The sequence below is a fragment of the Penicillium concentricum genome (genome assembly GCF_028827145.1).
Source record: "Penicillium concentricum strain IBT 3081 chromosome Unknown utg000006l_segment0_segment0, whole genome shotgun sequence".
NCBI classification, from domain to species: domain Eukaryota; kingdom Fungi; phylum Ascomycota; class Eurotiomycetes; order Eurotiales; family Aspergillaceae; genus Penicillium; species Penicillium concentricum.
This window is the reverse complement of record NW_026622759.1, coordinates 2,112,311-2,128,768: the sequence shown is the minus strand read 5'-3', so window position 1 is coordinate 2,128,768 and position 16,458 is coordinate 2,112,311. Positions and strand designations below refer to the sequence as shown.

Below are 16,458 nucleotides of genomic sequence, written 5' to 3'. Positions count from 1 at the left end.
AGTAGTGGTGACACACAAAAAAAGAAAGAAAGCCAAGCCAAGGGAACTGGGATCCTTATGTCAAGGCTAGTTCTGCAATATCCCTATCTGATGCGACACAACACCAATTGCCGAGGAGTAAAGTGCATCACTTGCAGTCTAAAAATCCGTGAATATTTGACGAATCGGGAATAGCGTTTGTCAGCGGGTCCGATCTCGGGATCCGATAAGAGATAAGGAGTATTTGTATGGCCTCTCCAGGGTCTTTTAATTGACTCACTTGAGTATATTCCGATTTCATCACTGTATCACACTCTCTACTTCATATCCTGAACAATGCGTTCCCCACTCCGTATAGCCGTATTGGAATGCGACACCCCCCTTGACAACATCAACCGCCGCTATAACGGATATGGCGGGGTATTCCGCGTTCTCCTCAACGCTAGCGCCAATGCCTTGAACCAGCCCGAGAGACTCGACCCCAAGACGGGTCTGGAAATTACGGCTTGGGATATAGTCAATGATGACAAGTACCCGAAGCTAGAAGATGTTGATGCGGTGCTTCTCACAGGATCAAGTGCGTATTGACTCGGTAGGCTCAAAACATTGAATGCATATACTAAACAATGACCCTGAAACAGGACACAACTCATTCGAAGATATCCCCTGGATCAACCGTCTCGTCGAATTTACCCAGCAAGTCCTCGCACAGGATCGCGTGCGCCTGCTTGGAATCTGCTTCGGACACCAAATCGTCGGCCGCGCATTAAACGTCAAGGTCGGACGAAGCGACCAAGGTTGGGAGATCGCCGTCTGTGATATGGATTTGACCAATGAAGGCAAAGAGTTGTTTGGACGGGATAAGATTGTGAGTTCCCTACGCTTGCGCCTTGTGTAACAATAAGCTACATATGGGCCCGAGGACGTGGATATGCAGACACCTGAGCTAATTTATCTCTCACCGATAGCGCATCCAGCAAATGCACCAGGATATTGTCTTCGATTATCCCCCGAACGTGATTCCTCTGGGCTCATCCCCGCGCTGCGCTGTGCAGGGTATGTATATGCCGCGCCGGTTTATTACCATTCAGGGCCATCCTGAATTCACTGGGGACATTATCACGGAGATTATCCAGAATCGGGCCGAGAAGGGTATTTTCAAGGAGGACCAGGCTCGGGATGCTTTGAGCAGAGCTAATATTGAAAATGATGGTGTTGCTGTTGGGGTGACGTTCCTGAAGTTCCTACTGGAGGACTGAAAGCAGGAACAAACTCCCGATGCGACACAAGCGAACTGCGATTTGTTACCTGGCTGGCTTCAGGTTCTGGCGAGGACTAGTTAGTGCTGTTTCGACTGGTTTCAAATAGATCTATCTTGATGTACATAAGACGCACTGCAGGATTTGACAAGTTCATTAGATAACAAGCGCCTCTCAATGCATATGCAACTAGTGACAGGCAATAAAGTGCTACTTGGGAACGACAAGTGGGTTCCTGCTGTCACATAGAGCCAACGGTATGACTTCCACGCCTATTCACTATATGGGAAACCGGAGATTACGGAATGAGTACAACTGACAGTCCAGTCAGAAAGTGGGTGACATTGGAATCTATATTAGAATTCAAGCCACCAAACAGAGCTGTGACACCAGCTCGCCACCAACGCTGGATCATGGGCCAAGGCCCAGACTGGAACAAGAGAGCCAAAAAAAAGAGCAAAGCCTAAGGACTCTATAAAACAGTGGGGAAAAAGAAACCCTGGTATCGTTGTAAACAAGGTCATGGAGGATTGCCCCAGGCAATATCCTCATGCGGTTCATAATCAGACAAAACGCCCCCTTCCGCAAGCCCATAGGCTGCGAGCCCCGCAGGGCGATGCAATATGCAAACCCAAGAAACCAATCGCTTCATCACTAACGCCTTTTTTTTCGATGCAAGAGAAAGCGCTAAAGATGCTCAAAGGTCTATCCGGAGACTGGAGACAAGCAAGAAATAAATAAATCAGTTCGGGCGCGGGCGGGAAAGTCGTCTACTTCGACGACATTTCTTTCCGTCCGTGTCCGATTGTTCCGGGTTGGTGTTACCCGGGAGAGAGGGGTCTGTGGCCTGACCATCTTCTGTGTCAGAGTTCATCTATTAAACGGTGAGTTAGCAAATATCCCATTCGACGGAACTTTGGAGAGCTCACTCGAAGATTCAAGGAAACAACCTCGTCGTGTTCATCCCTGAATGAGATCCCAACGCCCAAGGTAAGATTGGATACAAGGCGTTTCTTAGGTCTGGTGCGTCTTGCGGGACGAGGATCTTCGGAATCATCGCTGTCCTCCGCGGACCGCTTGCTCCCTGTACTAAATGGGGAAGAGGAGCGCGAGGCCTGCAAGCTTGGTTTGATGGGTATCCCGGGAGCAGCTTTCTTATCAAGTGGTACGTCTGTCTTCTCGTCCAAGAGCGCGGCGAAGGCGCGATCGATGTCGCCACGGCATCTCTGGAGCATATCTACGATGGTCTCCCGGTCATATCGGCCCCCCAATCCCTCTTGGATGGATTTGATATCCCAAGGGGGATAGAGGTCAACAGCAAGGCCAGCATCGTTAGTGTAATCCCCAACAGCTTGTTCTTCCGATGAAGTGAATGGTTTATGATCGGCGTCTGGTTTGGGGTCTGAAATGACCTCGGGCTTAATCGCCTCCTTGATGGGTTGAAATGGCATCAACTTAGTAAGAAGTCCTTCATGGTTGCCCTCGATTCCCCGCACCGAAGAATAGTGTTTGAAATCCTGTGATCGTCAGTGGGGCTCGATGATATGCACAGCAAGACACTTACATGGAATGCTACATGCACAACATCCCGAGATTGACTTGGGAGGGCATTGACATCCTGGAATATCGAAACACCATCCATGGTGTATACATTCAAGTCGACCTTGAAGGCCTGACAGAATGCCTGGAGATGCTCAGAGCTGCCCCATTCCCCATTCTTGCGGGTGGTAGCAATCATTTCCTGGAACCGCCGTTCCATGTCCTCCTGCGTCGGAGCGGAGACGTCGGCAGAGCGAGTAGCATACGCAGATGCAGCTGCACGTTTCGGCCGGCGCCGCTCCCCGCCTTCAGCAACTACAAATTGCATGAAGTAGTCTTTATTTGAAGCCATATGATTGGCTAGAAGCTGGCGGATTTCGTCTGCATGGTGGGTGTCGCCATACAGTTGGTCGGAAAGGGAGTAGTAAAGACAATTGCCTGGGATTGGACGCGTCAGAATAAGTACAACGACGTGATGCAGTTTCCAAAGACCACAATGGAGCTTAGAAATCATGCAGGTGTAATTGGCTTACCGTCTCCCTCAGTGGGGAGTGCATAAAGGCCTCTCTCTTGGAGAGAGGCCATCTCCAAACTCGCGTGTTGCATGTGCTTAGCTTTAGAAATCTGCTGATCCTGCAACAGGCGGGGCAAAGTCGGTGGGGAAGAGATTGAAGCAGGATGAATTGGAGGAAGAGATGCATCTAAAGCAGGCACCTCGAGAGTGGGATCGTGAGAATCAGAGCCCGTAAGTATGGGCACGATTCTGCCACCATTAGTGAGGCGTGACATATTGAAAGGAAGACTCGACTAAGAGTCGGCATTTATGGGAGTGTAGACCAATTGACAAACAAATAAAGAAGTGGAGGGAAATAGAGAAAATGGAGAAATTGAAGTTATTGATCTAATGGCAAACAAAAGCCCGCAGAGGGAATTCGGGCCCTGCGGGTGGTATGAAAAAGGAAATTGTTCGCTCTCCGAGCCCATTTGACTGCCGGAAGGAGGCGGTGAGCCCTGATGTTCTGTGATTGGCTACACGTCGGTGTCTGCCCGCTATGACATCGCCCAACTTTCTTTGTATAAAACAGTCCTTTCAAGGCATTGAAATCTATATTTTGTAAATCAAAGGTTTTGCTCAGATTTCTGACAAAATATCTGAAAGAATTGTGATTTAGGAGAAGAGTGAGGGTGAATTGAAGCAATTGAAGATCAAATGTGATCGATAACGTTCAATTGGGAGTGGAGTCCGGAGTAATGGAGCGGAATTTTACGGAGCTCCTTGCTGGAGGTCCAGGTAAAATCACTTGGATAATTGAGGCCTGAATCAAGGGTCTCAAGATATTTAAGAAACAAAGGCATTGAGGTATTTCAACAGCTATATCTCTAGCTATGAATGATTTCCTAAGAAAGTACATGTAAGCATCGCCTCCGCATAAGTGCGGAGGTGTATTTTAAAAACTGTGTATCCATTCATGGCTCCACTGAAAATCTCTAGCGCGTTTATTTATTTTTCAGGGTATATGATTGGGGAATGCTATACACCGCCTCGGTAGGACTTCCATAATCGGCCAAGTATATAAGTGAGATAATCAGACCCTTACCACGCCTTACCAGGCCATACCGGACCCTGTACCGGCTAAATGTGCGAGTTGTCCCCTCACCCCGCTCCCCTTAGCTCCCCCTGTGTCAACTGTTTATGTTCCAAGCTTCTTTTTTGTATTTGCTTAGAAATTCAAAAAGAGTCATGGCGAATAACATTGTAGTTCTGGGGTAAGATTCCCCCGAGCTTCTCTAGCTCTACCCCTGGAACTCGTTCGAACCTTAACTAACGATGTAACAGTGCCGGTGTGTCTGGTTTGACCACCGCATATCTGCTGTCGCAAGACCCTGCCAACAAGATTACTGTTCTGGCAAAGCATATGCCTGGCGACTATGATATTGAATATGCGTCTCCCTGGGCCGGTGCCAACTATATGCCGTATGATCCACTGAAACCGACTGCTTGATAAAGTTCTGACTAAGTGGATCTTCTACAGGGTAGGAAAGGAGGGAAGTGCTCACCAGAAATGGGAGCGCAATACCTGGCCAGCATTGAAAGAAATTACGGACAAATACCCCGAGGCCGGTATCCACTTCCGAGGTATGATCTCTCCTTAGAATCTGATTAGCATCCGAAGACCCTCTAACAAAATGTAGGCACCTTGATCTACAACCGAAAGAAGGATCAGGAATCAGACACCGGCAAGTGGTTCTCAGAATTGACTCAACCAAACCCTTGGTATAAAGATGTCGTGCCTGATGTATGTTTTACCCGTGAGATGGTCCCACAGACGGACTGCAGACTGACGCGGTAATTCTAGTTCAAAAACGTCCCCTCAGATCAATTGCCTTCTGGAGTGGACAGCGGCCAGGAGTTCACATCTGTCTGCATCAACACCGCCGTCTACCTGCCGTGGTTGGTCGGTCAGTGTGTCAAGAACGGCGCCGTCTTCAAGCGAGCTGTCTTCAAGCACATCGCTGATGCGGCCAACGCCCACCACACCGGGCAGAAGGCTGACGTGGTAATCAACTGCACCGGTCTATCATCCAAGACCCTCGGCGGTGTTCTCGACGAGAAGATGTACCCCGCCCGTGGCCAGATCGTCGTGGTCCGCAACGACCCTGGTCCCATGATGTCGACATCCGGGACTGACGACGGAGAAGATGAGGCGTTGTACATTATGACTCGTGCCACAGGTAAGTTCTTGTATGCTGCTTTTACTGTTTGACCCTTGGCTTATTGCTTCTAGGTGGTGGCACGATCCTTGGTGGCTCTTATCAAAAGCACAACTGGGATGCACTCCCAGATATGAACCTTGCCAACCGCATCATGAAGCGTTGCATCGAAGTTTGCCCCAGCCTCGTTAAGGAGGGACAGGGAATTGAGGGGTTGGATATCATCCGCCATGGCGTCGGCCTGCGACCTCTGAGAGAGGGTGGTACTCGCATTGAAAAGGATAAGGTTGACGGTGTCGCGGTCGTTCACAACTACGGCCATGGAGGATTTGGGTACCAGGCCTCCTTCGGCTGTGCATATGACGCTGTGGCTTTGGTCAAGGAGGTCCTGCAGAACAAGTCTCGCGCTAAACTGTGAGGAACCTCGTTGTATAGATGAATTGTTGTATACTAGCAGTTTCGAACATTCAGCCTTGACATGCATCTATCGCAAAGTCTGGTCCGTCTATATATGCCATTATGACGTCAATTGAGATTTGCTTGAACACTCAGTTTGAGCACTCAGTTTGAGACTCTGCGAAAGAATCATTGAATTCCATCCATAATCATTTCATCAATTGCTCCACGATGCCAGCACACACCTCTAAAGAAGCAGCCCTGAAGATCGACAAAGTTCTGAATGAGTTCGGTAGATCTCCTCTACATGGCACAGTACTTGCCGACTCTCTAAACTCCAGCCCTGAGATAGTGTTGGCGATACTTCTAGACGCTCTGATCAAAGCAAGGCCAATCTCTCACGAGTTGACGCAGAAAACCATCAAAAAACTAATCGAAGCCGAGTACTATGACATCAACATACTTTCCAACAGTACATGGCAAGATCGAACAATGGTTTTGCAAGCCGGGGGCTACAACCGGTATCGAGAACAGTGCGCTACCAATCTCGGTGAGCTCGCGAAGCTTGTTGTCGAGACATACGGTACGCCTTCGCTTCTATATGTTTTAAATTTGTGATGTTATACTGCATGTAGAAGCGGACGCTGATGTTGCGTGAGTACAGAGGGGGATTTGAACAATCTCCTCCAGGACGCAAACTGCGAAACTGGCAAGGTTGGACTATTGTTGAAGGAGGTCAAGGGAATCGGTGACTTGGCAGTGGAGATATTTTTCAACAGTGTTCAAAGCGTATGGCCAAGTATTGCGCCTTTTATCGATTCACGAAGCTTGAAGACTGCATCTGAGATTGGGATTGGAACTGATTTAGATAATATATACAATGCGCTGGATCGGGACCCCGTACGCATGAGTTGGTTCGCTAATGGGCTCTCTGAGGTCCGGCTGGAGAAAAGACAGGAAGTAATTGAGGAAGTTTAAACTGCACAGCACATTCATCACTGTATCTTAACAAGAATGTGAAGATTATGGGGGTTTCCCCTCAGGTATACCTGCTCCAGCCCTTGACCTAGAAGATCTCTCCTCACTCAACCCTTTGGGGAAAAGCTCACAATGAAACGAAAGTACAGGGTAGGTTGAGTTCTTTGTCCCCAAATCATCGCCAGTGCTTCAACTAGGTAGCCTCAAGCACTAAATATATATAACCGAGAGATGATTTACGGGCCTTTCGGGTTTGGGGCTAAATGGACCACCTTTTGAAGTCAGCGACTATATTCAGCAGACATTGAATAAACAGACAGCCACTTACCACTGGAACTATGGCCGACGCAGTCAGAAATGCTAACATGACAGTGCATCCAGTCCATCCTAAAGTCTCATACGCGAGCTCGGAAAGCAATGGGCCGAGCACAGTGCCGGCGCCAAAAGCTGCATCAAGAAGCATATAAGCCTCAGTAACTGCACTCTTATCACCATATATATCAGGTTGTTCCTCTTGAAGGACATTGACGATGCGAGGTATCTCCGTAACCAACGGGGTCAGCGATGTATTCAGTCCTATCCCTGTTGATCGTGAGCAAATCTGTGTATAGCTTTGACGTCCATGGAATTCATGACGGAGCTTACCAACACAAGCTAATAGTATGCACGCCATGACCTTATTTAAGGTATCGTCGTGTCGTATCAGAGCGAGGAGAGCGACTGCTAAAGCTCCCACCGTAAAACCGAAAGTCGAGACCAATTGGACGCCGTATTTGTCTGAGATCATTCCAACAAATGGACCAAGAAATGATGGAATGGTTATGTTTAAAAACATGGCCCCAGTAGCACCGGAAAACCAGTGGAAATTCTGCTTGATAAAAGTCGGGAGGACGGCGTCCATGGCACTCACCAAGATCGTGTTGATGAGACATCCATATAACGCAGCAAGTATACGAGGATTTCTAAGAAAGCCTCCGACAATACTCCACCAAGAAGGATCATTCACAACCGCGGAAGAAGTATCACGACAGTGTGAGAGAAGCGGTGTTGTGATAGTTGAATCTCCATCTTCAACAGTCGATAGTCGCCGTTTTCCATTCGAAATGGCACTTTTTGTCGGGTTCCCATTTGGAAGGGAAGAATGCTCAGTAGAGCCGTTCTGCCCTCTATACTTTTCAGCGGTTTTTCTGTCAATCATAAACAAAATCAGAATCAAATTGATGAGAACGACGCCAAGACCCATGATGAAGACAGGATAGAACCCTGATTTTTCATATACGATTCCTCCAAGCGTAGGTGATACGAGCACGCCGAAATTCATGCCCGAGAGGCCGAAGCCAATCCAGGGTCCCAGCTCGTGCGACTCGATCGTATCCACCAACAGCGTTAAGCCGGCAGTGTAGACAACGCTCGCAGATAGACCCTGGAAAATCCTTGCCACGATGATCATCCACGGCTCAACTCCAAGCATGAATGAAAGGGTGGCACCGAACGCACAGGTGAGGCCTCCTAGGAATGGTATTTGGCGTCTTTCGCATTTTCCAACGATCCAGCCTGCCATTGGGGCACCGAGGACCATTGCGAGTCCGAAGACGGCTAGAGATATTGATGTCCAGAACGGGACGTCGGCTTCTGGTACTCCGGACCGAACGGTTAGGGAGAAAGGGAGCACAGATACGATCTAGAAGAGAGCTCGTAGGGTCAGTACAGCCGTTTGACAGCTAAGGGTAGAAGTACATACGATCCCGTAAAGGAATCCATCAGTAAACGTGGTTGAGAAGACAGCAAGGCCGATGAGTTGTTTGGATGAGCGCAGATTGAAAAGCCAAGGTTTTGTTGGTGTGATATCCTCCATAGTGATTCAGAGCTGACAAGCTAAGAATTACACGGAGGGCCGATTAGATTTTTCCCTCCAGAAGCCCTCGTAACGGTGTCTCGAAAACCAGATCCAAGGCGAAGAGGGAGAAGGTGTGCGGAGTAGTCAAGACAGAATTCTGACTTTGTACTTCTGCATCGAGGCTATAGGAACTATATTTAAATAAATTGGCGTGTCAGCAACGAGAAGGTTTCAATATAAGCAGTCTTGGCCTCTTGGAATATTGGTAAATCGGTCCGAGATTCAACCAGTTATTCTCTGTATACTGCCCTAGTTAGTAGATCCACATGCATGGGGATGATACATGCATGTTCTCTGCATGATTTATTGACGATCAACACAAGTGATTGGACCATTGATGATGCACTGGATCAGATTCTCCACGATCGCAAGTTGCACCAGCTGAATGATTTGCTGCGGGGAAACTAGACAGACGGAACACTTTCAGGGTCCTTTGAAGTAGCTTTGTAAGGGTTCTATGGGGACGTGGTGCATACAACAAGTGTCATTCAATGAGCACAACAGTTGACAAATCACATCGAGCTAGGTACCCTTGTGTATTTTATATGGAGTTCGGGGTCTTATCGTATTGCTGGATCCCTTTGCTTTTTCAGGCTCGATTTTGCTTTTGTCTTGAATCTCTGTCCTGTCCTTTTTGCCTCCCTTCTACAACCCTCCCCTTTTTTACGTTTATGATCTATATAATTTGATGTCACCCTAGCGCAATTTCGAGTTGCTATATCATCAACCTATTCAGGCGCAGAAATTAATTGAACCTAGGCTCTAGTGAACCGTCAAACAATGCCAGGCTTCAATTTTAACTTGCATACTTTGTTGGGATAAAGGAAGACCGAGAGTCTGCGGGTTTATGCTTTATCTATTTTCAACGGTGATAACCTAGAGCAGTCAAATTTTGAGATATATAAACCACGAATTCAAGGTGTCATACTCAATCTTCTTACAAACTGTACTTTAATCTACGTGTGGAGGCATTGCGCATATGCTCACTCACAGGAGGATGATGCACAATCCAGGTATTCTTAAGCCTGACGATGTATTCTGGGTGCGGAGGTAGAAAGCACTATATTGAGAGGGTTCGAAGTGCTTGATAGTTCTATGTTGAGTATTCTTGCAACATCTGTTTGTGTGTTCCTAAATTTTCGCCTTGTAGATCAATTATCCCTTTCATCAGCCACGGTACATATAATGGACACCTATATCTGGTGTGGCTTTCGCAGTCTTTAACTGTCTTCTCTCCTTCTTTACCCATGTTTATATCTCTGGCTATCCGCTGCTTTACAGAGACGATTGAGATTACGGTTCCATTTTAGGCTTTCAGTATACTCGATATTAAACTTATTGTTTATCATAAAGCCACACCTATCGATCAATGATAACTAATTGTAGCCCTACGTCAACACTGGGTCGAATGCCTAATATGGTATAGCGTCCGCACTGGCCTGTGTCAGATCACGTGAGCTACAAGTGGCCTTGGCAGACCCGCTGCTCGCGACAGCGCAGCTCTCGACGCCCTCATTTCCATTTTCCCCCTGTTCTGCTTCATACAAACCCTGGCAAGCTTTCTGATCATAGGTATGTTCCTCATTATAGCTCCCTTCAGATCCACCATTTCGTCGCAAAGGGGTATTTCCCTTTGTCATAGAATCAACAACCTGAGGTCCAGGCTGGCGAACTCGGGCGAACCTAACCTCCACCATCACTTGAGCGATTTGGCAAGACCAAGCACCATCGATCTTCGTATCATAAGCTAACCTAGCACTCCGGAAGATCCAATTTAGTCAGCCGATTCTTCCTTCGAAACTTTGCAGCCTAACGACTCACCCTCCGCATTATTGAAGATCACTTCCATCTCATACACCCTTCAAAGCCGTCGCAATGGATTTCACAAACATCTTGTATGTTGGCTCTTCCTGGGATACGATGTGCCAGTACTGATTTAATACAGCCGTCTTGTTAACATCGCCGTGGGCGTGTTTATGGTGCTCGGTGGCATCAGTAACTTCTTCAGCGGCTCCTTCAGTTCAATCATCTTGGGCGCATACGTAGTTGTCTTCGGTCTCGGTATGTCCCTATCATGATCCAAACTCACGCCAATCGACAGCGCTAACATGACCATAGTCATCGGCGGACTGGAGTTCCTGCCTCACGTCCCGGACTACGCGTACCGTTATGCGTCGTTCCTCTTCTCCTTCCTTGGCCGTGGTGTCTGTAAGTTATTATCCTGCCCCTATATCAGAGGGAAATCAGGGGCTAACAAATCCCGTCATCAGTCTACATCTTTATCGGTTCCATTCTGCTGCACGATCATGTGCTGCGCATCATTGATGGTTCGCTGGTCGGCTTCATCGGTCTCGGATACGTTGCCCTCGAGTTCATTCCCTCCATCGAGCCTCCTTCCAACATGCGCGAGTCCGATCAGGGCTGGGGTGCCGAGCAGGTCTAAATTGCTGCCTGAGTAGGTCGCGATGACCATTTCCTGTCACGTGCCCAAACAAGGCACATCGACACTATGGATAATGTCTGTTCCGGCAGTTTCCTTCAGCATGCGATGTTGAGTGCAATGCCAATGACTTTGGCATGTCCTTGAATCTGAAATGGGTGAGGGATGTCATTATAGAGAAGGGGGGCAATTTTGCTGGGTCTCCGAGATTTTTGTTGATACCAGCGTCAAGGGAGAGACACTTGTACTATATTTGGATGCTAGCATTGTCCAGCAATATGGTCTAATGATTTATTGATTTCTAATTACAGTATCCGGTGAGAGAGATCATCTGATCTGATAATCAACTAGTGCAGGGACTCTTCTCTTAGACCAGTAGGAATCGGCCATGCAATATATTAGACTGGACGGACCAAAAGTACAGCGTGGCCATATCTGGCCATATCGCTTCGGCATATTCCATGTCCGAGGGACCAATCGGAATATCCACAGTGTTGATTACAGTCTTAGTCATTCCCTTTTAACCAATCATCTCCATGAGATATCTGATTTCCTACCATCGCCCCACTCTCACCTCACAGTTTCCACCTTTTTCCACCTTTTCCACTATTTTTTCACTTTGCAACTAAACTTCATCAGGTCAGTGGAGTTCTGCATGAGATATAGAAATAGTAGAGAAAGAGAAAGAGATTTCATTGAATTGCCCAGGTGTAGAAGGAAAGTAAAAAAAAAAGTTGATTAGATGCGATCCTCGGGGTAGATAAAAAAAAAGTGATAGATTGATATGCCCGTCGATCCCCCCTTAGATCGATAAACCCCAATCCCTTTCTTTGGCGATAAGCAATTTGGTCTCGCCTCTTTTGTCTCTCTCCTTTTCACCTTTTTTCATCTTCGGCTATCCACATATTTCACCCTTTTAGATCCTCGACATCTCATTCTCGAATCCCCTGTTCCCCTCCCTTATCGCCTCCATCACATCTGGTGTGCCCACTTTGCCCAGTGACGCGGAGTGATCACCATCTTGCAGCTCCCTAGCCTCTCAGCCAATCCCTGCTTCGCGAGTCGTCCTTTTGCACCGGGCCACCCATCCCCGAACGAAACCGTCCCCCACGATCGCTTGCTAGTGAGACCAGACCCTGTGGTGTGCTGTCAATTGTCGCAATAACCATCACCTGACTCTTCCACGCCGTTCCGTCGCCACTGTTCCATACTCGGTTACTATCTTTTGGTGGCGCGTTCGACAGGTCTAATCTACTTGACATACGATTTCCTGATTATCTGTGTGGCGGCATCCGAATTCACTTCTGTTCGACTGCGATCCCGACACATCGTCCTGCGATCCCCCCGAGCCTGCAGCATCGTGGCTGCAGATCTGCCTGCTGGACTGACTTTCCCATCTCTCTCCAACCATTAGCTTGACCGACATTTGGTTTTTGAGTGATACGGTGCATTCTGCTCTCGACTGTGGTGCGACATCGCTCTCACATAGGATTTTCACTCTCCCTTTCGATTTCGTTTTCCATATTCGATCCTCCCGTTCTAAGGATCACCACGGCCACAGGATTCCTGGCCCGGATCACACATTGTAATGTTAGCGTCGATCCCACAAATGGAAGCCCTCCACTCTCTGCCTCGAAATCCGGACGTTCCAATGCGCCAACCGTCAGCGGAGGATTTGGATGCTGCGCAGCAGTTGATCTCCTCAGCGCAGGCAGGTCGTGAACATCTAGCGGATCACTACCGGGAAGAGGGCATGCAAGGATCTGGTCAACAGGGATCAAATCAGTGGATTGGACACAATGAAATCCCCAATGAGAAAACATCCCCCGGCAGCCAAAAAGACACAACGTTCCTAGGGCATTCATGCAGGTGAGTCTCGACTGGATGGCCTCGATTGATACTTCGGTTCTTAGTGCTGACCCCATATCTTTTTTTTAAGCAATTGCGGCACAAAAAGCACACCTCTCTGGCGTCGTTCTCCTACGGGAGCGATGATCTGCAACGCCTGCGGTCTCTATCTCAAAGCTCGCAATGTTGCTCGCCCCACGAAACGAAACCGGATGCAATCAGAGGGTGCTGAGAAGCCCCCGCCGCCTACGAACTCCCACTGTGGGGGTTCCTCAGAAGGTGGTGGTTGCAAGGGGTCATGCCCTGGTGGTGGGAGTTGCAATGGCACCGGCGGCGCAGAAGGATGCGATGGATGCCCGGCATACAATAACCGGATATACAAGTCTGCTCCCCGAGGAGCGGCTGCCATCCAATCCTCGTGGGGCCGTCCAACACAAGAGCTCGAGCCTGTGACGCAGGAAGAGCCACCGACGAAGGCCCCTGCTCCTGCCGATGGACCTAATACTCTGGTTGCTTGTCAAAATTGCGGTACAACTGTGACTCCTTTATGGCGGCGCGACGAACAGGGTCACCCCATTTGCAACGCTTGTGGTAAGTTTGGGTCCCGTATAGACTTGTTGATCTGATTTGTCTAACACAACCCAGGATTGTACTATAAGCTCCACGGATGCTATCGCCCCACTAACATGAAAAAATCCATCATCAAACGCCGCAAACGCGTTGTCCCTGCCCTACGAGATCAGTCTCCCACCGGTGCTACCATTTCTTCTAATGGCTCATCGGCATCTCCAGAGGCATCACCTGCTACCCTGGCGCATGGCCATGACGATCACTACCGATATATGAGCAACGAGCCTGCTGATCACTACCACATGATGCACGGGAAAGCCGAAGATACCCCTCGACCTTTGCCTTTTGCGCCACCACCGGTTGATTTCACCGGTTACAATGCTTCATCCGTGCCCCTTACACATGGTCTTCCCATCTCCCACGGCCTACCCAAGCCTTTGGCAGTGGAGCGACTGGGACATTCGCCCGTGTCTCAGTACGGGCGACGTTCTGCCTCTCCAAATTCCCTCAACCTTCCTAAGAAACGAACATTGGCCGAAACCGCGACCGAAGGTCTAACGGCCCCGTCTACATTGGAAGCAGGATCAAACCAACTACCTCCGATCATGTCTTCCGCCAATCCCACTTCCCCCGGTCGTCTCAGCTCCATCTCGTCCATTCTGAACCAATCAGATGTTCGGGGCGAGTCTCGCTCGGATACCAATCTGGGACGTGCACCTCCTCTCCACCACTCTATCTCCCCTTCGCCCCACCCGTCGCAGCCTTTGCCTGGCCTTGCATCTCTTGGAGACTCCGTTGATCGTCGTGCCCGGCTTGAACGCGAAGCCGAGCAGATGCGCGAGATGCTCAGAGCCAAGGAGCGCGAGCTGGCAGAGATGAGACGATAAATTCGCCGTCCGCCCAAGCAGTGACGAAAATAATGATATTCGGATAATGTTTTGCAAATCGGTGTTCTCGTGAGATAAACGGCGCACAAAGATACCACTCACGTTACTGGGATATCGTGTCCTAGTTGTGTTATTATTAAAAAAAGTGTGTCCAATGAATTGTATTTTATAATGTGAAATCGCTATCCATTTACTTTGATTTACTGTTCCTCAATGCCCATGTAGGTAGGTAGAATGTATTTTACCTTGACTTCATGAGGACCGATGTCATAATGACTTCTCACCCAACCTCGACCAACTCAATTGAAAACAGATCAAATTCGCTCTAAACAACCTCAATTATTCAAACCAACCAATCCACAATGTCCACCCCAAAAACCTTCACTCTTACATTCATAGGCGATGTAATGCTCGGCCGCCTACTCGACCAACTAATGCCAGAGCACGTCACCAACGAGCACGACGAACGCATCGCCACAACCTTCATAAAAGCCCATCCAACCCTCCTCGGAAAGGGAAAATACACTCCCTCCTCGCCATGGGGCACAACCCTCCCCCTCCTCCAATCCTCAACTTTAGCATGCATCAACCTCGAAACCTCCGTAACAACAGCCCCAGTCCCATGGCCCAACAAGGTATTCAACTACCGCATGCACCCAGCAAACCTAGCCCCGATCCTGCACGCCGGCGGTATCGACTACGCTAGTCTGGCCAACAACCACACCCTCGACTTCGGAACCGAGGGTCTCACAGAGACCGTGCAAACACTGCAACAAGCGAACGTCGCTTACGCAGGGGCAGGCGAAACAGCCGACGACGCACGCAAACCTGCCGTGTTACATCTACCCAGACTCTCAGAACCCGCAGACGAAAACCAACGCTACACGGTCCATGTATACTCCGCCTCCGACCATCCACGCGTGTGGTCCAGCGTATCGGGATTCAACCTGTTCGATTACACGCGCGAGACGCGCGCTCGATTGCGTGAAATGCTTAATGCTGAACAAACCAAGCCTGCGTTGAAGGTATTTTCTGTTCATTGGGGACCGAATTATTCGTGGGAGCCTGATGGACGGATTACGTCCCTTGCGCATTTCTTGATTGATGAGTGTGGGGTTGATATTGTGCATGGACATTCGTCGCATCATGTTCAGGGTGTTGAGGTTTATCGTGGGAAACTTGTTATCTATGGGTGTGGGGATTTTGTGGATGATTACGCGTTGAATGAGGAGTACAGGAATGATCTCGGGGCTTTGTGGAGGGTTGTTGTTAGGGAGATGAGTGGTGGGGGGATTGGGTTGGAGAGATTGGAGATCTTTCCTACGCGGGTTGAGAGGTTTAGGGCTATTTTGTTAGATTATAGGGATCCGGATCATGTTTGGGTTCGGCGGAGGGTTAGTGAGCTTAGTGAGGAGTTTGGAACTTCTGTGAGGGCGGCGCTTGGGGAGGAGGGGGAGGTTGTTGTTGAGTTGTCTGGGGAGTAGTTTTTGAGGGTATTTAGTGGTTGAACTGGAGACTATGTGCTTTAAGTGTCCATGTGGTGATGTGATTGAATCGGAGACCATGTGCTTAAAAGCGTCTATGCAACACACGCTATTGGATATGATTTACATGGCTAAGAGATAGGGCCACTTTTATCGAACTCTTTCTAGATCTCTGGGTCTCTCGGCCTTGGGAAAGTGATATGCAATCAATCTATACGGTAGATCTCAACTAGCTAACATCAGATCCATGGATGCGTTTCATTCTATGAAGTACTAGTCCATCACAAGGTTCTTATGACAAATATTAAACAAAGCAGAAGAGCATATGAACGTCCCTGAAAACATAAGATAATAATTAGCTATAGAAGTACCCCTAGGAATGCGAACAATAGCATAGAATAGACATGTTAGGCCTAGCATTCAGTGATATAAAGCCTGGACCGTAGATACAGCTTGTCAATGTATAACC

The 16,458-nt window shown here is 48.6% G+C and overlaps 10 protein-coding genes across 10 annotated transcripts; 6 read left to right on the top strand and 4 right to left on the bottom strand.

Annotated features, from left to right (window-relative positions):
• Positions 1 to 315: 315 nt before the first annotated feature.
• Positions 316 to 1,238, top strand: N7517_011010 (type 1 glutamine amidotransferase; the record flags this gene model as incomplete). The annotated part of the gene is made up of 3 exons (XM_056728733.1): positions 316 to 556; positions 621 to 847; positions 948 to 1,238. 3 exons carry the CDS (start codon positions 316 to 318, stop codon positions 1,236 to 1,238), a joined length of 759 nt encoding a protein of 252 aa, XP_056574548.1.
• Positions 1,239 to 1,980: 742 nt separating this feature from the next.
• On the bottom strand, positions 1,981 to 3,566 carry N7517_011009 (OTU domain-containing protein; the record flags this gene model as incomplete). Its single annotated transcript, XM_056728732.1, has 4 exons — positions 1,981 to 2,112; positions 2,168 to 2,755; positions 2,803 to 3,215; positions 3,311 to 3,566. The coding sequence occupies 4 exons, from the start codon at positions 3,564 to 3,566 to the stop codon at positions 1,981 to 1,983; spliced, it is 1,389 nt and encodes a 462-aa protein (XP_056574547.1).
• A 952-nt stretch (positions 3,567 to 4,518) lies between these two features.
• On the top strand, positions 4,519 to 5,907 carry N7517_011008 (FAD-dependent oxidoreductase; the record flags this gene model as incomplete). The annotated part of the gene is made up of 6 exons (XM_056728731.1): positions 4,519 to 4,544; positions 4,615 to 4,752; positions 4,811 to 4,914; positions 4,971 to 5,074; positions 5,135 to 5,510; positions 5,564 to 5,907. The coding sequence occupies 6 exons, from the start codon at positions 4,519 to 4,521 to the stop codon at positions 5,905 to 5,907; spliced, it is 1,092 nt and encodes a 363-aa protein (XP_056574546.1).
• A 209-nt stretch (positions 5,908 to 6,116) lies between these two features.
• Positions 6,117 to 6,863, top strand: N7517_011007 (uncharacterized protein; the record flags this gene model as incomplete). Its single annotated transcript, XM_056728730.1, has 2 exons — positions 6,117 to 6,468; positions 6,550 to 6,863. The coding sequence occupies 2 exons, from the start codon at positions 6,117 to 6,119 to the stop codon at positions 6,861 to 6,863; spliced, it is 666 nt and encodes a 221-aa protein (XP_056574545.1).
• A 236-nt stretch (positions 6,864 to 7,099) lies between these two features.
• On the bottom strand, positions 7,100 to 8,718 carry N7517_011006 (uncharacterized protein; the record flags this gene model as incomplete). The annotated part of the gene is made up of 4 exons (XM_056728729.1): positions 7,100 to 7,135; positions 7,192 to 7,445; positions 7,509 to 8,544; positions 8,605 to 8,718. 4 exons carry the CDS (start codon positions 8,716 to 8,718, stop codon positions 7,100 to 7,102), a joined length of 1,440 nt encoding a protein of 479 aa, XP_056574544.1.
• Positions 8,719 to 10,172: 1,454 nt separating this feature from the next.
• On the bottom strand, positions 10,173 to 10,590 carry N7517_011005 (uncharacterized protein; the record flags this gene model as incomplete). The annotated part of the gene is made up of 2 exons (XM_056728728.1): positions 10,173 to 10,493; positions 10,582 to 10,590. The coding sequence occupies 2 exons, from the start codon at positions 10,588 to 10,590 to the stop codon at positions 10,173 to 10,175; spliced, it is 330 nt and encodes a 109-aa protein (XP_056574543.1).
• A 45-nt stretch (positions 10,591 to 10,635) lies between these two features.
• Positions 10,636 to 11,203, top strand: N7517_011004 (TVP15 family protein; the record flags this gene model as incomplete). The annotated part of the gene is made up of 4 exons (XM_056728727.1): positions 10,636 to 10,655; positions 10,706 to 10,821; positions 10,879 to 10,968; positions 11,031 to 11,203. 4 exons carry the CDS (start codon positions 10,636 to 10,638, stop codon positions 11,201 to 11,203), a joined length of 399 nt encoding a protein of 132 aa, XP_056574542.1.
• A 1,028-nt stretch (positions 11,204 to 12,231) lies between these two features.
• On the bottom strand, positions 12,232 to 12,559 carry N7517_011003 (uncharacterized protein; the record flags this gene model as incomplete). The annotated part of the gene is given in 2 exon segments (XM_056728726.1): positions 12,232 to 12,451; positions 12,465 to 12,559. 2 exon segments carry the CDS (start codon positions 12,557 to 12,559, stop codon positions 12,232 to 12,234), a joined length of 315 nt encoding a protein of 104 aa, XP_056574541.1.
• A 250-nt stretch (positions 12,560 to 12,809) lies between these two features.
• sreA (siderophore transcription factor SreA) lies at positions 12,810 to 14,505 on the top strand (the record flags this gene model as incomplete). Its single annotated transcript, XM_056728725.1, has 3 exons — positions 12,810 to 13,069; positions 13,140 to 13,639; positions 13,694 to 14,505. 3 exons carry the CDS (start codon positions 12,810 to 12,812, stop codon positions 14,503 to 14,505), a joined length of 1,572 nt encoding a protein of 523 aa, XP_056574540.1.
• A 362-nt stretch (positions 14,506 to 14,867) lies between these two features.
• N7517_011001 (CapA family protein) lies at positions 14,868 to 15,989 on the top strand (the record flags this gene model as incomplete). Its single annotated transcript, XM_056728724.1, has 1 exon — positions 14,868 to 15,989. One exon carries the CDS (start codon positions 14,868 to 14,870, stop codon positions 15,987 to 15,989), a length of 1,122 nt encoding a protein of 373 aa, XP_056574539.1.
• Positions 15,990 to 16,458: the final 469 nt, after the last annotated feature.